General features: G+C 32.8%; 1 protein-coding gene across 2 annotated transcripts in view; it reads left to right on the top strand.

Moving 5' to 3' along the window:
* The window catches only part of SCN2A (sodium voltage-gated channel alpha subunit 2), an 85,846-nt gene that overhangs the window by 40,772 nt on the left and 23,153 nt on the right, over positions 1 to 21,921 (top strand). For both annotated transcript variants that reach the window (XM_011358295.1, XM_011358304.2), the window contains exons 15-18: positions 1,485 to 1,658; positions 3,558 to 3,914; positions 9,079 to 9,558; positions 18,980 to 19,100. In XM_011358295.1, coding sequence (XP_011356597.1) covers positions 1,485 to 1,658; positions 3,558 to 3,914; positions 9,079 to 9,558; positions 18,980 to 19,100 — 1,132 coding nt within the window. The remainder of the gene's footprint in view (positions 1 to 1,484; positions 1,659 to 3,557; positions 3,915 to 9,078; positions 9,559 to 18,979; positions 19,101 to 21,921) is intronic.

Below are 21,921 nucleotides of genomic sequence, written 5' to 3'. Positions count from 1 at the left end.
ACTGAGGTAAAGAGTGATTCCATTTACACGTACTGAGGTAGCGAATATCAGAAGAGAAGCAAGGCTGTGCAGAGAAAGTGGTAAGGTGAATTGTAGACCTGTTGAATTGCAGTACCTGTGAGATAGTCATCCAATAGAGGTGTTGAATAGGTAGGTGGGTATTTAGTTCTGTAGCTCAGAAGGTATGCTTGAGTCAAAAAATAAATCTCAAAATGTTTGCTTATTATAAAAGAAAAATTAGAGCAACAGAGAGACCTCTGAATTAATCCGATATTGAACAATTTGTTAGAGGAAGAATGGCAACTGAGAAGTATCCAGGGAGATGTGGATCACTGATGCCAGGAACAGAAAATATGCCAGGAATGCGAAAAACTCCTAAAGAAGCAAGCTCACTACTATAAATTTCAATCGAATTTAGCAAGTGTGATGGTGGGTATGTTGGTGAAATTGGTCAGAGCAGTTTGTGTTGACTGGTAAGTTGTGAAGTTGAAGAAATGGAACTAGTGAAAGTAGGCAAATATAGAACCTCTTAAGGAAGTTGGACTATGATTGTATAGATGGTGATAGCTAACAGGGGAAATAGAATACAAGGGGAGTTTCTTTGATGACGGTGGTGGTAGTTTTAAGGAAGAGAAGGACCGAGTATATGTTGCTTCCTGTAAAACCCTAACAGAAAGCAGTCAGTCAGTAGCAGGAAGAGATTGAAACTACAGATTGAGAAAGTCAGTTCTTTGAAAAGTCCAAAAAAGATACCTAACACAGTTGGAGAAATTAGAGCAAATCAGGGATACTTTTTCATAAGAAGAAAAAAGCAAAGCACAAGTATGGATGTAAGTAGTTTGATAGATATAGGGGAACTGAGAAAGTTCAGGTTGGTTGACTTCTGTTATCTCTGAGACACAGAAGTGCTGAGTGGAGGATAAGAAAAAATGTTAAAGATATGTGGAGGAGAGAGAAAGTTTGAAATAGTTGTACAGAAAGAAAATGGAGAATGGAAAATACTGCTTCTCATAGCCAGAAACATAAACTTTTTTTTTTTTCTTTAACATTCTTACCATCTGTAGGGCTAGTAGCACCCATGTTTATTACAGCCTATATGTAGCCTTCTCAGCACCAGCCTTACCTTCAGGGCCACGAGAGGGGATGAGCTATCAAGTTGTCCTTTGGTGAGTTTTTGAAAGGCTAGAAAGATCAGAGCCAGAGCCAAGCAGTTGTCTACAGTGAGTTAGCTGAGCCTTTCATATAAGAATACAAAAATAACAATATTACCTTTATTATCTTAATTCTTCATCACTTGTTAAACCTTAAATATAGTAAACAATTAAATAGTGATTTGAATACAAACCATTTGAGGGTATAATTTGCTGGACCTAAACCAGTTTTTTAAATCCAGAATCGTAATTTGTTGAGTATATATTAAATTGCTCAATAATTATTTATGTCTCCAAGAGTATTTACTTGTATAATAAACATTTCTCATTTAGGTCTTCACTGGGATCTTCACAGCAGAAATGTTTCTCAAGATAATTGCCATGGATCCATATTATTACTTTCAAGAAGGCTGGAATATTTTTGATGGTTTCATCGTGAGCCTTAGTTTAATGGAACTTGGTTTGGCAAATGTGGAAGGGTTGTCAGTTCTTCGATCATTTCGGCTGGTAAATTAACTGGGAATATCCATAATATTTTTATAATTATCTGGTAACCATTTCAAGATTCCACATGGTTGTAATATTATCTGAATACATTTTTAAAACAAATGAGATTGGCACACAAATGGATGGCCATTTCTTCTACATCATAGCTTTAATGGATAGAGTAACTATATTCAAATGAACAGCCAACAGTTCTTTCCTTAGTAATTGAATGGCAGTACTTATGAAGAGGGAGAAAAAGGGAGTCTTAGGTGCACCCGAATCACAATTAAACAACAAAATATTCATCTCTCAGTTGTGTGGAGTTTGTTTAACTATGCATAAGGTGTGGTTGAAACTTAGGATGGGCTCACCTCTCTCAGAAGCTCGGGAAGTCATAGAGTGTCCAAGAGAAGAGGACAGAACTCTCCACACATCTGCTGTTTCAGCCAGATCAGGAAGTTACCAAATCCACTAAGAATTGCCTGTATTATATTTCGTTAATTTTAAAGAAAGGGTCTTCATTTGATCTTTATATTTTATAAGTGTATAGATCTTTTAAAATCAAGAGAAAATATCACTTGACACATTTCCATTTAAAGTTTGTTATGTTTTATTGTGCTGTTACTTTGAGTTAGCTCTAACTTTTTGTGATTTGTTTTCAAATAACAGAGATTGTTATTATTAAATTACTAAAAGACTTATCTTATTGGTGATTAGTCTCAAAACTTTGTTGTGAACTCTGTTTAGAATTTCCCTTACCACTTCAAAGTTTAAATTTGACTTGAGATCCTTACAGCTGTGGTTCCCTTCACTAGTCTTCACAGAGAGCTGTGGATCTAATTTGAAGCTAGAAGGATGCAAAAAATAAAAAAATAAAACAAACAAACAAAAAACAGAACAAAAATTAGAAGTAGTTGTATAAAAGTAAATATGGGTAACTACTTTTTTAAAATGTTGATAAATCTTCATGATACTGTGATGCAGTTTGAGGAAATGGGAGTATAACATCATAAACATCTTGCTTAGTGTGTCAGGCTCTTTTGCATTAATTATTCTCTGGGAATAAATTTAACATTTTGGTGTTTATATTCACTGCTTTGCGTCACTTAGATGCAATTAAATAATGTACCGTGCTTGGTCTGACATTTATTGAAGCATCAGAAATAAAATGCTGCTGCTGTTTAACCATAAATGGTATTTTAGAGGCCTCTGCGAGGTAATATAACCAGTAAGTCAAGCACAGTGGTTGAGAGCCATTTACGCACTCTAATGAGTTGTTGATTAAGTCACTGAAGACTAAAAGGTTGACAAAATGCAGCTTCTACTTAAGTCCAAATATTTCTTCTTTGAATATAATAGATCTTTAAAATACAGCCTAATACTACAGCAAGCTAAAGATACAGTAAGATTAAAGCAATGTAAAGATTTAAGGAAATTAGTTTTTTTCTCTTGTACCTTGTATAATTTAAGTGTTAATTTTATCTGCACGTGTGCCTTTCGGCATATTTCAAGTACACTGAAAAATATATCTACTTTAGGCTTTTAAATAATAAGAGCCTCTATTTCTCTGAAACAGTCTCAACTAATTAATTACGAGTAATCTTAAATATCTCAGTTCCTTACAGAAAAACAAAATGAGTATTACATATGCTTATATAAGATTCTGGAAAATTTGGTATATCTTATTTTTAAAAATGACAATAAAAACCATATACTGTAATTATTTTATTTACAATATAGACTGTTTTCAAATGGAAAATACCCCATGTAGCAAGTAAACTGATAGATTTGCTAGATAATAGTTTGACACACAAATTATGTATCACCCTATAATTGAAACACTGTAGATTTTCCCTGTAAATAAATTTATAGATTCTTTAGAAGCCAGGAAAGTCACAGCTTGCTTTCTTTCATTTCCAGCTCCGAGTTTTCAAGTTGGCCAAATCTTGGCCAACTCTGAATATGCTGATTAAGATCATTGGCAATTCAGTGGGGGCTCTGGGTAACCTCACCTTGGTATTGGCCATCATCGTCTTCATTTTTGCCGTAGTCGGCATGCAACTGTTTGGTAAAAGCTACAAAGAATGTGTCTGCAAGATCTCCAATGATTGTGAACTCCCACGCTGGCACATGCATGACTTCTTTCACTCCTTTCTGATTGTGTTCCGCGTGCTGTGTGGAGAGTGGATAGAGACCATGTGGGACTGTATGGAGGTCGCTGGCCAAACCATGTGCCTTACTGTCTTCATGATGGTCATGGTGATTGGAAACCTGGTGGTATGTAGTAAAAACACTTACCTCATTTTCAGTAAAAGGTAATGTAACCATATAAAAGTATGTTCAACTGAGGAATGTTTTATGCATTTTGGGGTATTTTTGTATCAAAGCCATTTCCAATTTTTATTTTTTCTTGTTTGCGGGGGCCGGTTTTGTTTTGGCTTTTTGAATTGCCTTCTAAAAATGTTTTTAAATTATTTATTTATTTTTCTATTGAGATATAATTGACATTAACATAAACTCTTAGGATCTCTTTTGAGCCAAAGTTGCTCTTTGTCACTAATATCTCTTACTATTCCATGGAAGGGACCATTTCTGGCTTTTATCTTTCAGTTCTTGTGTCAAAGCATGGAAGGCTTACTAAGAAGAGTCACTCATTTTATCTATAAGTACTAACAATAGTATCACTTGAAAATGTCTCAAATTTGAGTTTCCTAAAAATTGGAGTTAAAAAAAAATTAGTGATTCTCTTAGTGCATAAAAAGCGCATGGGGTCTTGGGTGCCTAGAAACTATAGTGTGAGCAAGTAACATTGACTTAAGAATCACTTATTATCTTTTTCTATGTAAAATGAACCATGCCTAGCACCTCTGTGCTGAGTGACGGGGCCATGGGAAATATGATAAGAAGATATATATAGCATAGTGATATGGCATTTACTCAAACAGGAGTCAAAATAAGAAGTATCTAGTATGTGTCAAAGGATGTGAAAACAAAATGCCATATGTCAAATTCACAAAATGGAAAATTTCCTTTATAATGGCAAGGGTGATGAAGAAAGGTGTTAAGGAATTTGGACCTGAAATATTTTTAATCAAAGTGTAAGATTTAGCTTGGTAGGAAGAAAGATAGACTGTCCCATATCAGGAAACAGTGGATCTAGTGGTTGGGGGACAGAGGACAATAGATTCTGTGGGAAGGATTAAGCTCTTATACTTTAAGTATAAAGCAGTTATACTGAGTTGCTTGATTAGGTACCATTCCAATGAAAGAGAATAAGGATTGTCATAAGCAATATTTTAAAATATGCAATTTATAAACTTGATTTCCTCTCACATAAAAGTAACTTCAAATTCCCCAAGGGAAGAATAAAGGGAAGGTAAAAAAGACAAAAGATTATCATTTTATTTTTATTCATTCCCATATTTCAGCCTCCTCAATATAAGTTAGATAATTTTGACCTAGCTCAGTAGCTATCATAAAGTTACTATCAAGATGTTGGCTGAGGCCTCAGTTATCTTGACTAAGACTGGAGGATTAGCTTCCAAGAAGGCTCACCCTCAGGGCTACTGGCAGGAGGTGCCATTTCCTTTTGGCTGCTTACACAGGGCCTCAATTCCTTCCCACGAGGACCTCTCCTTCGGATTGCTAAGTATCTTCATTGCATGGTAGCTGGCTTCTCCCAGAGCAGGTGATATGAGAGAGGGGCAAAGAGAAAGCTTTCTTTATGTTTTAATCTTGAAGTCACACACTGTCACTTCTGCCGTAGTCTATTCATTAGAAGCAAGTCATTAAGAAGAGTTCACACTTTTGAAGAAGGAATTAGGCTTTAATTTTTAAAAAGAGGAGTATCAAATAATTTGTGAACATATTTTAAAGCCACTACAATACCCAGTACAACTTGTTTTCATAAAGTGGCATAAATTAGAAGAAGAGAAGAAAAGGCAGAGAATTGAGGCCTTTATGACAACAGTGAAGGAACAGATCAAACCGTAACAGGGAATTCCTAGTGGGAGTAGGAGAAAGTAAGTTTGAGGTCAGACTGCATAGAGTTTAATTTATGAAAATTAAATTTCATAACAAAACTGAATTTTTTCTGTGGGTATTAAAAAGATGGCTTTTTATCAGGAAAATGACAAAGTAGTATTTCAGTAAAATTTATTTAGCAAGAAGCTGCAGAGTAGATTTAAAGAGAAATGAAACACAACATGTCACATATCTTCTATTAGTTTACTGAAATAAGACATATCTCTCTAATACGTAATTTGTACAGAGGACTAAAATCAAAAAGAATTTCAGAAAGTACTATACCTATGGATGACATTTAATATTAATTTGGATTATTGTATATACATAAAAACATATAGCCTGTAAAATAATTATTTACATCTACTGGCATAAATTTAAAACCTATACCTTTAAGAAAAAAATTAAAGGCTCTTCTTTCTTTTTTTACTATCAGTTTAAAAAATATTTTTCTTTTGTGATATACTAGATATATTTCTGGAGTACCTAAAGTCACTTTTACTACTGTTAAGGAAAAGTATTTTTATCACATTTTCCTAAATAAGACTGAATGAATTTAATGCACCATCTCCTACAGTTCTTTCTTCTCATCCTCACCAGAGAGAGAAAAGTCCCCCAAAGACAAGCTGGCATAACCCCCTTTCAACACACTTAAACTTCCCTTTGGTGCTCTACCACAATAATCACTATAATCACTGCCATGCCTGGTCCACAGGCAGGATAGAAGTAGGGCCGCTCTTCCCCAGGCCAGGATTTTTTTTTATGATCCATTCTTGGTTTCTTGACTCTATGGCCAGAGATCCTTTTATAGGTTCAAGGCAGATGCTACAAAAAGAGAATGTGACTTTCGAAGGTTACTATTCCTAGAAGTAGCTGAACCAGTCTCCTCCTTAAGTGAAGGTGGGGTGTTAGGAGTGTTGTGAAAGTTTTGGGTTCTCACAAATTATGGATCAGGATGGAGGACTGTTGATATATGTAATATATTTCAATCTTGGACCCAAAATGGAAATTATAGTAAAAATTTTCATTCCAAAATACTACCTTGGCAGACGTGTGAAAAAGTCAGTTTCACTCAGTGAGTTAACAGTCTGCCATGAACGCTTGTGGAATCATATTCAGGGTTTCATTCCCTGAGTGAGCTTTTTCAATTGTGTTCTCTTAAATTGCCATTGATCTCACCAACCACCTTGGTCAGTTGTTATGCAGATATCCTTCGTTAACACAGGAAGTCTAGACAAAGATTAGTGTGGCTCACGCAAATATTTTTAGGAAAATAAAGTAAATGGAAAGATAATATCATAGAGGTAAGTTGGGTCATAAAAACAACTAAACTTTCTCAAGGATTTACTATGTGCCAGGAGCTGTGTGTGAGCTACATGGATCTCTAATTGAACTCTTACAACTATTTTGTAAGCTAGGCACTGAGAAAAGTATTGTATTTATTTTATAGAAGAGGGAATTGAGGCTGATTGGTTTTGCTACTTGTCTAGAGCCATGTGGTTAGTAATTGACAGAAACTCAATATTTACTCAGTACTCTAATTCTAATGAGAAAGAGGACCAAACCATTTAAATATAATGAGTTTTTGCCCCAATGCTTAGAAGATAAAATATAGATCAGATCTCACTCTGGGAGGGTTAATGGATGTATATTAAAAATTTTCACAGAGAAAGATAAATACCATATGATTTCACTTATATGCGGAATGTAAGAAACAAAAAGAACAAAACAATCAAAAACAAATACAAATATAGTGGACAATCTGGTGATAGCCAGAGGTGAGGGGGCTTGGAAAGCTGGAAGAATGGGGTGAAGGGTTAAAGTACAAATTAGTAGTTGATAGGTGGTCACGGGACAGGGAGCACAGCATAGGGAATGCAGTTAGCATTAATGTGATAGCTAGGTGGAGAGCCAGAGGAGGGAAAGAGCAATTAGCGGGATCATTTTATAAACTATGTAAATGTCTAACCAATGTACTGTATACTCTAAACTAATAATAAAATAAAATTTTTATAAAAGGAAAATTTTCTAATAGAATAAGGATAGTACATTGATAAACCTTAAGCAATCAAATTCAGAAAATAATTATGGAAACAAGATTCAATTTTATTATGAATAAAACCCAAAATTTAGCATTTACTTTTTCCTTCTCCTGTCTATTTTCAACCAAATAATATATCGAAGGCAAATCACAATAAAAAATAATTTTTTTGGAAAATTCCAGATGTAAAGGAGCAGGTCTTAGTATGAATATTCAGCAGCCATAACATAGCCATTAAGAGATGTATCAGTATAGACTCAAAAAATTAGGTGAGTCTTTATTGGATCTTTTATGTGTTTACCTTCCTTGCCACCATTGGTTAGAATAACTTGTAACTAGTTAGACAAAGGAGCTCTAATCCTCATTAGTTTATTGGAAAGATAAGAATGTAGCAGGAATGCAGCATCCTTTTCATTGGAGTTTTACTTAAAATCCTACGATTCTTTTTTTGTACTATTTACTTTTTGTCCTTTACTACTATCTCATTCTTTTGTTCTGCATGCTTGAATAATCTGGGACTTATTATAATTGTCAATCAAATCCTGAAAAAATTTATATGACAGTATTGTGCCCATGTGAGTGCCTGATTCATTAGTAAATTATCTGTTTTTGAGAACACAATGGGTTTACAGTCAACTAATATTTTCACTCACTTGTACCAGTGGAGCCTATTTTTGGAGACTCAAGTTATAGATTAATTAGTTGTCTTATTCATGGCAATACCTTGACTCCACAATCTTTAATCAATTTTAACAACAGTATAATTGTATAATAGCCATTTCTTTGTAATATTTCCAACCATTGTATAAATTTGGTGGCTATGATTTTCCAAACCAAAAAATAAAAAATCTGGATTTTATAAAGCAAAAAGGCATATTTTTCCTAATTTGACAAGTTATGTAGGTGCAAAAATTGGTACAAATACATAAAAACCAAATTATATTTAAATATAATGAAATCTTTAGTTTTAAGAATCAAATTATAATAAATTATTATTGTCCTGGAGAATCCAGATTACATGAGCAAAATACTTAGCATCCGAAATAAAACATTTTTTTTTTCTTTTTTTACTATACCACTATCTAGATAACTAAGATTTCTCTTTTGGAATGGAATTTAATATAGATATGTTATGCAACAATGGTTTTAGTACTTTTGCAATGAGTCAAGAGGAAATAATGTTAATAGTATTATTTGATATTCGCCAGGATTTATTTCACAACCACCCCCTCCCCCCTTTTTTTTAGGGTAGTTTATCATAAGCTAGAAAAAATACCCATTACCAAAAAATTAGGTATAAGAACAATTTTGGAAATTTGTAGTCAAGAGCAGTTGAAATAACAGAATGTTTTGATCACCTAATTTTCTTTGTTTTAGGTTCTGAATCTCTTTCTGGCCTTGCTCTTGAGTTCATTCAGTTCAGACAACCTTGCTGCCACTGACGATGATAATGAAATGAACAATCTCCAGATTGCTGTGGGAAGGATGCAGAAAGGCATTGATTATGTTAAAAGGAAAATACGTGAATTTATTCAGAAAGCCTTTGTTAGAAAACAGAAAGTTTTAGATGAAATTAAACCTCTTGAAGATCTAAATAACAAAAAAGACAGTTGTATTTCCAACCATACCACCATAGAAATAGGCAAAGACCTCAATTATCTCAAAGATGGAAATGGAACTACCAGTGGCATAGGCAGCAGTGTAGAAAAATATGTCGTGGATGAAAGTGATTACATGTCATTTATAAACAACCCCAGCCTCACTGTGACTGTACCAATTGCTGTTGGAGAATCTGACTTTGAAAATTTAAATACTGAAGAATTCAGCAGTGAGTCAGATATGGAGGAAAGCAAAGAGGTAGGAATTTTTAAATAAGAAGACATTTTGGTGTTATGCTTTAAACTGTCAGACTATTTAAAAATATATGTTTTCTTCCTATGAGAAAATAGGAAATATCTATTGATTTTCTATGGCACATTGATGATAGATAAATTGATGATACATTAAAATGAAGCTAGATAAATGATATGCTAATTTTTCAAGTATTTATCATTTTGAATACTAATCATATTAATATGCAGATTAAGATGAAGTTTTATAAGTACTTAACAATAATTTTAGACTTGTGAAAATGCCTCAGTTTATCCAATTTCTTTCTTATAATTCTCCCACAATGGTCGTTTTCTTCCTTCTTTCCTTCCTTCCTTCCTTCCTTCCTTCCTTCCTTCTTTCCTTCCTTTCTTCCTTTCTTTCTTTCTTTCTTTCTTTGTACATACTAGAAAAATACTTGGTGAGAGGATAGTTCTACTGTTGATTTTGCTACATTCTTGACTCTTAGGAAATACTTCATAAAATGTGATCTTATTTAGTTTGTGAAGGTATATTTATTCATGAAAAATCTGGGATCTTTGCTTAATATTTACATATAATTTCATGTTTCCTGAAGTAAATAATTTTTTTTAAGGAGGTGAAGGTAGTAATGAGGAATCATGTTGAAAATATTTTTAAACCAACTGAGCCCAGTGCATGCTGTCTAAACAAACAAAAGGCCATAATATATTATAGAGTATAAAATTCTGAATTTACCAACTATGGTAAGAGTCTTGGTAGTTTAAAGTACTCTTTACAAGAATAGTAAGAGTACCAGAATGAATATGTTTTGGGTTTGTTTATAGGTTAATAAATGCGAAGTTGGGGGTAAAGAGAAGACGGAATATAAAACTTGAGGATTTAATTGTTTAACCATGCAAAAATGAAGACAGAATTCCCAGTAACTAATGCTTCCATAAAAAAATAAATAAATAAAAATAACAACCAAGAACAAAGATTTATCCTATCTTGTCATTTGAATCGATTGACAGGGACAGTAAAGGCCTCTATTACTATTCTCATTCTCAAAAAGATGGATGATTTGGGGGAGTTTGAAGCACTAAGGAATACAAATTAAGTAGTGTAACAAAGTCACAGTAATTAGGGATCAGTTAACAAAATTATGAGCTAAAATATATTTCTAAGAAGGGAACCTTAGATATTTCAGTCAGTATTTCTATATTTATTCTGTAAAATTATTGAAGAATATGCTATTTTCCATTCTTTCTTGTTTATAAGATAGGTAGCATTGCTTATTCAGCGATTAAGTAGAAATGGATGTTAAGCATAAATGCAGAGACGTTTAAATGTAGATAGTAAAATTAACATGTAAGTACTCAGGTATAGCTAGTAGTTTCACAAATAACCGATGACATTTGAAGGGAATATTTTTAAATCTTACTAATAAAACCATTATTTTAAAACTAAATATCTTAAGATCTGGTTAATAAAATTTTAGATAAGCATAGTTTTCTGGCCTATGCTCAAAGGGTGGGGCCTAGTTTTTAATAGTGTATATTACTAGAAACTGAAGTGAGCATTTAGAAAATAAAATTAGGTCCTTACATTTTAATAATATTCTCTTCTGGTTATTTTGGCATTATACCTAATAGTAAATATTTCCCTTATAGTAAAGGGAGTCCATTTTTATTTTTATGTATGTTTAATCTTAAGGTATCATATAAACTAAGAATTATGAAGAATCAAGAGTTGAAGCTATCAGTCAGTTTAAACAATTAGCTAAATTTGAGTGTCTTTTGAGGTATAGTTAACTTGACATCAAGTCTTCTTAATTCAGAAATTTTAAAGTCTCAGGCTTCTCCAAAAGACTATATGTTTTGCCTCGCATAACACCATTATGCTGAATAACAGCAATGTCCAGTAAGTCAGGGCTTATATTAGGAAAATCCAAACTCTCTTCTCAATTTCACTTGTTATCATTAAACTTTTTATGTGTTTTCTGTTTGAGTTAAGTATTCCAAAAATATATATATATATGTGAAGTCAGTACTTTGGAATTGGATGCAGACAATTAACCTGCCAATTGGAAATAGAATTATGTTATTGCTTCAGCTGTAGAGTTCTTTCAATACCTTCCCACCATAGGGATTGTTACCTCGATGTTCAAATTTATTATTTGGAGAAATAATATCTCAGATAAAGATAATAGCTTTATCTCAGACTTCTTAAATATAAACTCATAAACTAATAAAAGATTAGGGCAGTAGTCTAGGAAGGGTATGTGCAGGTTTTAATCTTTTGTTATTTTACTCGATAGCTTTACACTAGAAAACAAAAGAGAATTGAAACAACGAAGATTTCCAAATATTTCCCCCTGAAATATCTTTTTAGTGTTCTGTCTTCAAGTTATTTTTATCATGTCTTTTTCTTACCTGGTGGGATGGGATCATGCTGTTAAATATCATATATGATAAGAGGCTTATTGATATTCTTTTTTAAATGCTTAAAAAAATAAAAGGGAAAAAGTGAAGCACTTTTTAATTTTTGGAATGCCTAAAAGAATTCTTTTTTATAGGGCAGATTAACCAAGTAGACCCAGAAGGTGTTTGGGTGTTTGAACTAAATCCTCTTCTATTCTCTAGAGTATATCATTTTAAGTTCATGTCATAATTGTGTATGCTTTAACTCTTACCTTATCTTGACTATATTTAATGTAATTCCTTTCATACTTTGTGATTTTGAATAATCGATTTTTCTTGAGAGTTTAATAATGTTGAAGGCATGCTTGAATGATTTTTTTCAAAGTGAAATTTACTAGTGCACTATGGTGACCTTCACTGCTTACCATTCTTACTTCTCACAGGAGTAAAATCAAGCTGGAGCCATCAAGAATGCAGCTCTGGTGTTTTTTAACCAGCCAGAGGCTCGTGCCATCACTTTTACCCAGGTTACCCAAGCAACTTGTATATATGTATATATATAAATATAAGCAGTTTCTAAATGAATTTTGACTGGCCTGCATGTTACTCAGCTACATTCCTTGCCCATCCATTGGCAGTAAAATAAAAACATGCACAGCTGCTCTTATGCTGAGTCATAAAGCATGGTCAGGCAAGTCTGGCAACTCTAACATTTTTAAAGGATGATTTAACTGCTAATTTTCTTACATAGATCTTAATAGAAACTATATTCACTGAAAAGTACAAGTGCATGCCTTGATGGATTATTAAGTTCCATTTAACCTTACAGCGTTCTGAACAAGCCAGGGGCCTAAAGGAGAAATGTAGGTGCTCTTTGAAACACTCTTACAGAATAAGAGTGTTTCATTCTGTAAGAATTCTGTCCTCACCCCCTTTTCTTGAATATAGCCTCAGTGAGTGTACTCTGTTGGGAATTTTTTAAATTCAGTGTCATATTAAGTTTTTCTAAAGGATAATCTGCAAATGAAAGCAATCCCTTATTCATGTGAAAACTTCCTAAAGGATGTTTTAATGTGGTATTTTCATTCTGAAAGTAGTTCTGAAATCCACTTTCTTCATCCTGTTTTTCTTCAGTTCTTTGTGTTTTTGTTTCCTCTATTTCATCCATACCTGTTGGGAAACTTTCTCTTGAAGAATATTATTTAAGTATATCGTGCACTGCCAACTCCTATATAGGAAGAGAATCTTTCTGAGCTCTTGCTCCTTTGGTGTTTTTTAAATGAAGGAACCTCCCTTGTTATGTGACTATGGCAATGAGTATAACATCATTCTATGGATACATTGGTGGACCTTTCATTTCCTGATGTTGAAATCACAGTTTTGTGCTAAAATATAGTAATCAAATTACTCAATCTAATTTAATTATTTTTCAAAAGATGTTAATTAATTTGCAGCTTAGATGCAGTTTCCTCTCCTTCAAAACTATAACACAACCCTGCCATAAGCATAAGGAGCAATGATCATGCCGTTCTTGGAGAATTCTCTTATACTTTGGAACAAAATCTTCAGTCACTGGCACTCCAGATTCATGAAGGATAACACCTCGTATATTAGAGGAAAGATATAAAATGAGACCTAAGATGTGTAATTGCTCACAATTAAACACATATACACATATACACAGCAGCTAGAGAGAATTATTTTTTCCTACTATGTATTAATTCTTCCAAAAAGCATGAGATATGACTCTTTAGGATAATGGCTTGTTTTTCCCAGTTTCTTGGAAGGAGGAAAGGTTAGTTCCCTTATTCTCTGAGTATCCCATTTTCCAAGTTCCTGTGTAAAGAGATATATGAGGGAAAGTAGCAATCGGGTATATTGTCAACAATGTTTTTAAGATATTTAGCTGGATTAAGTGTAGAAGAACACAAACTAAGTAGGAACTAATTTAAATTGACTGTATTTGTTCTCAACTCTCACATTATTATAGTTCCCAATTTCCTTAAATAGGTCTGTGATCTGCTTCAGGAAGCATTGTCTGTTAAAAGAGTACACACACTGAATTCCAGTACTTAAGAGGTGGGAAGGGGGAAAAAGATATGAGGGACGATTTGGGTAAGCAATGATGAATGCTATGATTTCATCCTGGAGAAAATGCAATTCTTAAGGAAAAGTTTTCCAGTGGTATAGTGATTAAGGGAGAGAAAAAAGGTCTAAATACCCCTAGCATAAGAACAGAATGGGCCAAACATTACTGCCTTTGGGGCACTGGTAATCTGCTCAGGGGTAGGTCAGTGTGATATAAGGGTTACTTTTGCCATCCCAAGAAAGATGTTTAAGCTCTTGCTATTTATGGATTAGAGAACTTTATAATGTGCCCATTATAAAGACAAAAGGATTTTCTGGATATTGTAGTATAATAATAATAATACTTTTGATTTTTCCATCTTCCTTATTAAGAAAGTAATAGCAGCAATTATTTTTGAGTATTAAAGTGGCACTTCAGCCTTAAGCCTATCCAAAAGCAAGCAAGACCATCACTTTCATTGTTCCAGTGTTAAGACTTTTTCATATAAAATGACCCAGAACTCTTTAAGTACAAATTAGAGTTAAGAAACATATGGAACAAAGGATTGCCATTATTGGAGGTCAAAATTTTAGTTAGGTATGGAATACTTGATTTAATTTAAATTTGATTTATCTTTTTTTAAAAATCTCAATTTTTTATTAACTCAAATTAGGATATATCACTCTTTTTCCAAATTATATACAATATTTACTATTTACATTTTCTTTAAAAATGTATCTTAACGTTATAATGAGAAACACGTTTTGCTATGAAAAACTTAATAGAAAGTTAAGTTTTCTCTCCCTTTTTCTGTTGTGATTATTTTTAAAAATACTTTTACTTTCTGAAAGAAAGATATTAGTTTGGCACGTTAATGTTTAATAATAATTTAACAATGATGTGGAATGTTAAAGTCAGAAGTGATGTGTTTAAATATTCAAAGTTAAATATTCATGTCTTGATATTTATTAGATCCTTAAGCAAAATATGATTTTGCCCTGTTTAACTCCTATGACTATAATTACCCAGCACTTAGAAGAATCCAGCAGATTTTAAATATTAAGAGATTTTTGTATATGAGATTTTTCACTAAAAAAAATGTTTAATATTTCCACCTTAAAGTAAATCATTGCCAATGCTATTTATAGAAAGTGAAAACTTGCTGTTCCTATTTACTCACTTTACTATTCTGACATCGAAGTACACTCATATTTTGTTAATATGAGTTTGTTAGTGAGGTAAGCACTACTCTAACAATATCATTCAGTCATTTGTTTCCCAATAAATAAAGCACAAATAATAAAAAGGAACCTAAACATCTAAATTTTATAAAAGAGAGGCATAGAACTTGTCAAGCATGGAGCCTGAAAGTGTAGAACTAGTTCTGTTTCTGGCAAGCTGGTATTTTGGTTTGTTGCTCATGTGGCATTTTGTCGTGAGTGATGCTTAGATTGAAACATTTGCAAGCAACCTTTATTTGAAAAAAAATTTTAAATGCTTTAATACTAATAGTTCCATATAATGATATATGTTTCACAGTTCTAATTGGTGAATTTGCACTATAGTTAGGATTGATTGTAATTATGACTCTACCTGAAGCTGAAGATTTTTATATTTTTAATTTGATTCATTCGGTTTTTATGGGCACTTTACATATTTTAACTGTTTTAGTTATATTTTATAGCATTGTGATATTTGCCTCATGCAATTTTAAGAAAGTCATTGACTTGATATTACTAGAAAGGTTTTACAAATCAGAATTTCTTGCCCAGATCTCAGGATTATTGCTTAAACTTTTTTTATGAAATATTTTAATATATCTAGCTCTATTCTACATTAATACATATAAGAAATAATATAACTTGAACTAATATTAAATTCATGGTCATGAAACTTGGGTATCAACAATATCATAAAGCGCTATTTTGAACCTACAATGTTTAATTAGATATCACACCTACTAAATGTTTTAAATTAATAAAGGTTGGCTTTATTTATGAATCATCAAAGAAATTCTCTAGGGTATCCTGGCAAAATGGGGTACAGAAGATCTAGAGTTCAGCTACTGACTCACTATGACTTTTGACAAGATAATGAAAACCACATTTCCTTCTCTAAATAGACACTGGATTGGTTCATGTTGAGGATTAATGTGAAACATAGATTTTTTTATTTGTAAACCAAGTAAAGCTATTCAAGTAATGCATGAGACAGGTAGGTCCTGTGTTGTTCCACATCAGGAAGAAGATGGAGAAGGATGAGATTGCCCATCCTTAAGGAGGTGCCATTCACTGCTGGGACTGTAAATCAATGTACATAGAGTGGAAAGAAAAAAAACATTGTCAAAATGATTCAGTATTAGTTTTTCTGACTCCAGAGTTAAACTACAGTTTGCTTCATAGACTCACCTCAGGTCTGAATAATTGGGAACCTAGTGTTGAGACAGCATTGGTAATTCTAAGAGCAATTGGTTATTATTTTCACAGTTCAGAATCTTGAAAGATTTGTGTTATTCTGCACTTAAGTCAGAATATTAGTTGTATCCCCTTGAATGTGAAATTAAATATTAGATAGAAGGCATTAGAAATAGTGGTAGAATAAGAGTCCACGCAATGGTCATTGATTCATTTACTCAACAAACATTTATTAAACACAAACATTGGTGATAGGTGCTAGAGATACAGAGATGGCAAAAGCACAATATTTGGTTCAAAAGAGTAAGTCTAGTGAAATATGTCTTCTAAAAATACAAAATATTTTGTTGCACTTTTAAAAAATACTAATATGACTTAAAACACATAAATATTTGGCTTTAATTAAAAAACTTCAATTAATTCTATGTCAATACTAAGTCACTGCACCAAGTGAAAGGATTGATAGTAGATATACATGATTCTCTGGAAACTTTTGGACATTTTGAACCAAGATTCCCTGGAATATCTTGTCTGGTGACTTCTCTCAGTCACCGTCAAGGGCTAACATTCATTATGTAATGAAGAAGTTTATTTATTCATTCATTCATTTTTTAAAACAATATTTATTGAATACCTGCAGCATATCCAGCCCTGAGGTAGGCTCTGCTGCAGTAATTCACCAGTGCCGGCCTGAGCATATGGAGCACCCTGAATATGTGTCCTCATTTTTCCCTTGGGCCCACCCTCAGGTCTTCTAACCTGTATGTGCAATGTGATGCTTGTCCCTAAAAGGAATGTTTTCTATGTAGTCAGACCAGATATGAGTATGCTTCAGTTTTTCTGATTACTTATACCATGTTTCAGTGTCCTGCAAATGATAAGGTCAATATTTTCAGGACCCTAATATGTAACAACTTCATGTGACTCAGATGGAATGGATTGAGAGGGTAGGTTAGTCATTTCTTAGTCAATTATATGTATGTAAACACGGCTACATTTATCAAAGCCAATGCACAGGAAATTAGAAAAAGTCTACAAAATTAGAATATTTGTAATAATCTCACTTTGATAGTTCATCTTAAAATAAAATATATTTCAATTTTATTGACAAAGATAATTCATTATCTAGGACTGTGATATACTTGATGAGTAAAAAATAAATCAATGACCTACAAGCACCTTGTAACATATAATCCTTGATTTAAGTAATTTGGTCAAATTAAAAAAAAAAATCTCCAAACTAGTTCTAAAAAGATAGACATATATGATATTTATGCTTATATCATTGGTATTGTTAAATTACATAAGATGCATTTTCAATCCCATATATCATCTATAAATATTTTACTTCATCAGCACCACCTTGCCAAGTAAATATTTTATATTAAAAAATTATTTTCATACAGGAAAGGAACCATTTTCCCAGGGAAGTTCACTTAACCTTACCCCAAATATGAGTAGACTGTTTCCAGTACTGACTACAATACCCATTTTATAGTAGTTCAGCGTATTTCAACCTGCATTTTATCGTGTGCTTAACTCATCCCCTTTATAAAGTAGCTCTAATCAGCTCAGCCATTTACTAATGTTATGCACTAATGGTAATAACATTGTAGCAGGTTCGAGAATGCTGTGGCCCAAACTACTCTGATTCCATGTGGCATTCATACCTGGCCCTGTGTCATTCCTGCAGCATTTTAAGCCCAGGTTAACGACTGGGATCTCTTCACTTTGCTGATCCCATGAACGGCCTGACCTGGCTAAAGTTTGTTGCTTCAAGATTTAAAACAACTTCTTTCTAGTATATTTTTCTCCGGTGGTATTTGATTTAACCTAATGGAAAACAAAATAACAACCAAAGACTCATTTCTGCCTGTATTAACAGGACAGGTAAGAGTGCCAGAGTAACAAGTAGTTTCCAAATGCACAGTGAAACACAGGCGTGCATTGGCCAAAGAGAATGCAAAATATCAGCTCTTGCTATACAGCTAACAATGCTCTGCTCCTTTGGAAATTAGAAAACTATAGAATATATTTATTAACAACCAGTAGTCTATGTTTTCATGTCAATGAAAAGTGGATAAATTTAGATTATTGCTGTTTATGTGCATTCGACCAAATCTTTTCTGCATTTGACATGAAAATACACTTGTGCAGCTTTCGTTGGTTGGGTCACAATTTTAGAATCAAACAAACTATACCATTTGCAAACTGATTTACAAAAGCAAGATCACAGACAACCATACAGCTCTGGCAACTTACATAAGCTCTTTGTAGGATTTTATTTCAGAATCTGTATACATGGGCTCAATCAAAAATTATTTCAGTTGTTAGCACCATATTTTTAAAGAAAAAATATCCTATGGTGCTGTATCTAATCTTGTGACCCCCGCCTCTACTAAAGCAGACTGGCATTATGTTTAAGATATTCTTAAATTACAGATCAAGGAAATGCATACAGACGACTTGAGGGCACGCCTTTTGAATTTTTATATTATAGATTAAAGAAAATATTTTAAAAGCTTTTCTGTGGAATTGATTTTCAGAAGTTAAATGCAACTAGTTCATCTGAAGGCAGCACAGTTGATATAGGAGCTCCCGCTGAGGGAGAGCAACCTGAGGTGGAACCTGAAGAATCCCTGGAACCTGAAGCCTGTTTTACAGAAGGTAAGGGGAACAATGCACACGTGCTCATTAGACTTCTCTCATCCATCCATCTATTCTCTCTCCTCCTTCCGCTTCATTATTTATGTCTCTCTAGCAACTATTTGTTTGCTTGATTTGCTTTTCTATATCAAAACAAAGATGCTTTTTAAAAAGATAAAATCTAATTTATGTAGTCAGATATTCTTATTTTTACTGATCCTATTCAACTCTAAGAAATGCTGCTAACAACCTGTTTTTGTTTTGTTTTGTTTTGTTTTTTTGGTGCCCTTTTAGAATATCTAGAGAAAAGAGAAAGCCAAATCATCTCTCTCTCTCTCTAGTTTTAAAAAAATAAAACATTTTAAAAGTCAAAGAAATAGTTTATTGTTTTGTTAGATCATAATGGGTACTACTTGATAATTATACATTTAAAACTGCCCCTGAGTAACAGTTATCTATAGCTGTTAAGGTCAGTATTTTCATTAGTTCTAGATGGTAATGAATAACAGATAATAAAATGCTAAAATATATTGAGTTATATAATATTGGGCACAATGCCATTTGGGTAATCTGAAGAGGATTTTCTGAAGAAAGCTAAAGTAATGTTATTTGAGGTATGGAACAGTTATCTCTTAAACAATAGTGTTGTGTAACAAATCATCCAAAATTCTTAGTATATAATAAACTGTATATTTTTGCTCGCAAGTCCATGGCTGGCTAGCTGGTTTTGCTGATCTTGATTGGGTTTCTGACAAGTCTCAGGTCTTGGATGAGACAATTGGGCTGATTCTGCTCCACTTGACTCCTCTCATCCTTCACACACTGGCCTGGGCTTGTTCTCATGGTGAAGGCAAAGGCTCAAGAGATTGGAAGCCTAAATGCAAAGGGCCTGTCAAGCTTCCACTTGTGTCAGGTTTGCTTCTGTACTGTTCACCTGGCCAGTCCAGAATTAGTGTAGAAATGCTAATGATACAAAGATGCATTAAATAGTTCAATTCCACAAGGTATGAAATTCTTAACATTTCTTATATAAACTACTATTGTAGAAATGTTTCTTTAAAGCCCTGGGAATCACTTCATTTTTAACTCGTTGTTTAGATAACAGCTATTTAATAATTCATACTATGTTTTTGCCCCAAATTCAATACCATATAGTAATTGCTTAAATAAAAGCTTACTTTAATAATAATGATTGCCTCATGTTGTGACTAGTAAAGTTATTTTATTAAAATGATTCTAAAAATGTTTCAGTTAGGTGATATATGTTTATATTAAGAATATTAAAGCTGTTTTAATTTAAAATTTAAACTAATTTTTCAAAAATGCAATAAATTATGTCAAAGTTATTACAAAAGATTATGTTATATACATCTATCGATTTTAGACTTAAATGCATTGGTGAAAATAAATATTTAAATATTAATTGTCACTTTTTAAATAATTTTAAAGGGAGAGCTATTTGTTCAGCATAAGTTATGAGAGAAGCCACTTTTCTACTGTTTCCTTAAAAAAATCTGCATACATTTCAGTGCAGTTATTTGATTATGAAAAAATTTATGACTTTACAAAAATTCACATGGAAATACTACCAAATTTTGTGAAATACCATGGTAAATCCATGGTAATTTATACGGTATTAGTTATTACTCTTTTCCAGACAGTTATCTTATTTTAGAGTCATAGTATATGCATAATAATAATTATCATTCTATCAACATTTGTATTTTATAAAATAAAAAAAATTAAGTATGAAATACTACCAATATAACATTGTAAAAAATAATAATGAATAATACGTAGATGCCCACAACCAGCTTTAACAATTTGTCATATTTGCTTCAGGGTTTTTATTTAAGAATAAAACAGATAAAGATTCAGTCTCTTTTGTACCCGCTTCTTAACTCGTTCCCTTCTTTCCCTCTCAGAGGTAAACAAGTGTCTCAAATTTGCCATTTATTATTTCCACTAACACTGGTCTTTTTCAGTTACACGGTGTTTTGTTTTGTTTTGTTTTATCTCATATCCTCTTTGATGGTGAGGGAAACTAATTACAATGTCATTTAATTCATTACAGTGAATATTTTCAGGGCCTATAATTCTTGATCCTTTTGGAAACAGAAATGTGAAAAAGATCTTGCCTTCAAAGAAACAACAAATATACCATATATTTCTTAGATGAGAAACTAACAACATTTAATAGCGCTTTATTAAGTTTTCGTGAAACAAAGGATATGATCTGGCCAATTACATTATAAAGTAGCATATGATAAGTATCTACAAAGTAAAATATTGCCCTCCTTCATGATGAAGTTCCCATTTTTCTGTTTAATGAACAAGAGCCCTATACTGTGGTTAAAATCCTACCTCCTGACTTCTCTCTCCCACACCCCAGTGTCCCATATTCTATGTGCTGCCAGGTCCTATCAGCTCAGCGGTATCTTTTGATTCCTGACCACTGTCACCACCGTTACCCTTGATTTCACTTTCTTTAATGTTCAGTTGGTTGAATTTCATCAAAGGAGACTCTTAACTCCTTTTCTGTCTTCTTTCTTCCATCCAGTTCTTTAAATAGGCATAGATAATTCTAAACCAGTGTTCTTATCAGGTGAATCTTCACTCCCAAATAAATCCTTCAACGTTTTCCTCATTAGACAGCACATAAAATTTAAATTTTCTAACTGACTCATTTATGTTCTTATTTCTGATTGGCTCTAAGTGTCTTTTCTTAGACTTAGTCTTGACTCCTAATTCTCTCCTTCATGCAACTTGCAAACTTTCCTGTCATCAAGTTTTACTTATATCATTGTTTCTGCATTCTTTGCAGCTCCATGAACTAAACCTG

Source organism: Pteropus vampyrus, unplaced genomic scaffold (assembly GCF_000151845.1).
Source record: "Pteropus vampyrus isolate Shadow unplaced genomic scaffold, Pvam_2.0 Scaffold2, whole genome shotgun sequence".
NCBI lineage: Eukaryota > Metazoa > Chordata > Mammalia > Chiroptera > Pteropodidae > Pteropus > Pteropus vampyrus.
This window is presented reverse-complemented; position numbering and strand designations above follow the sequence as displayed.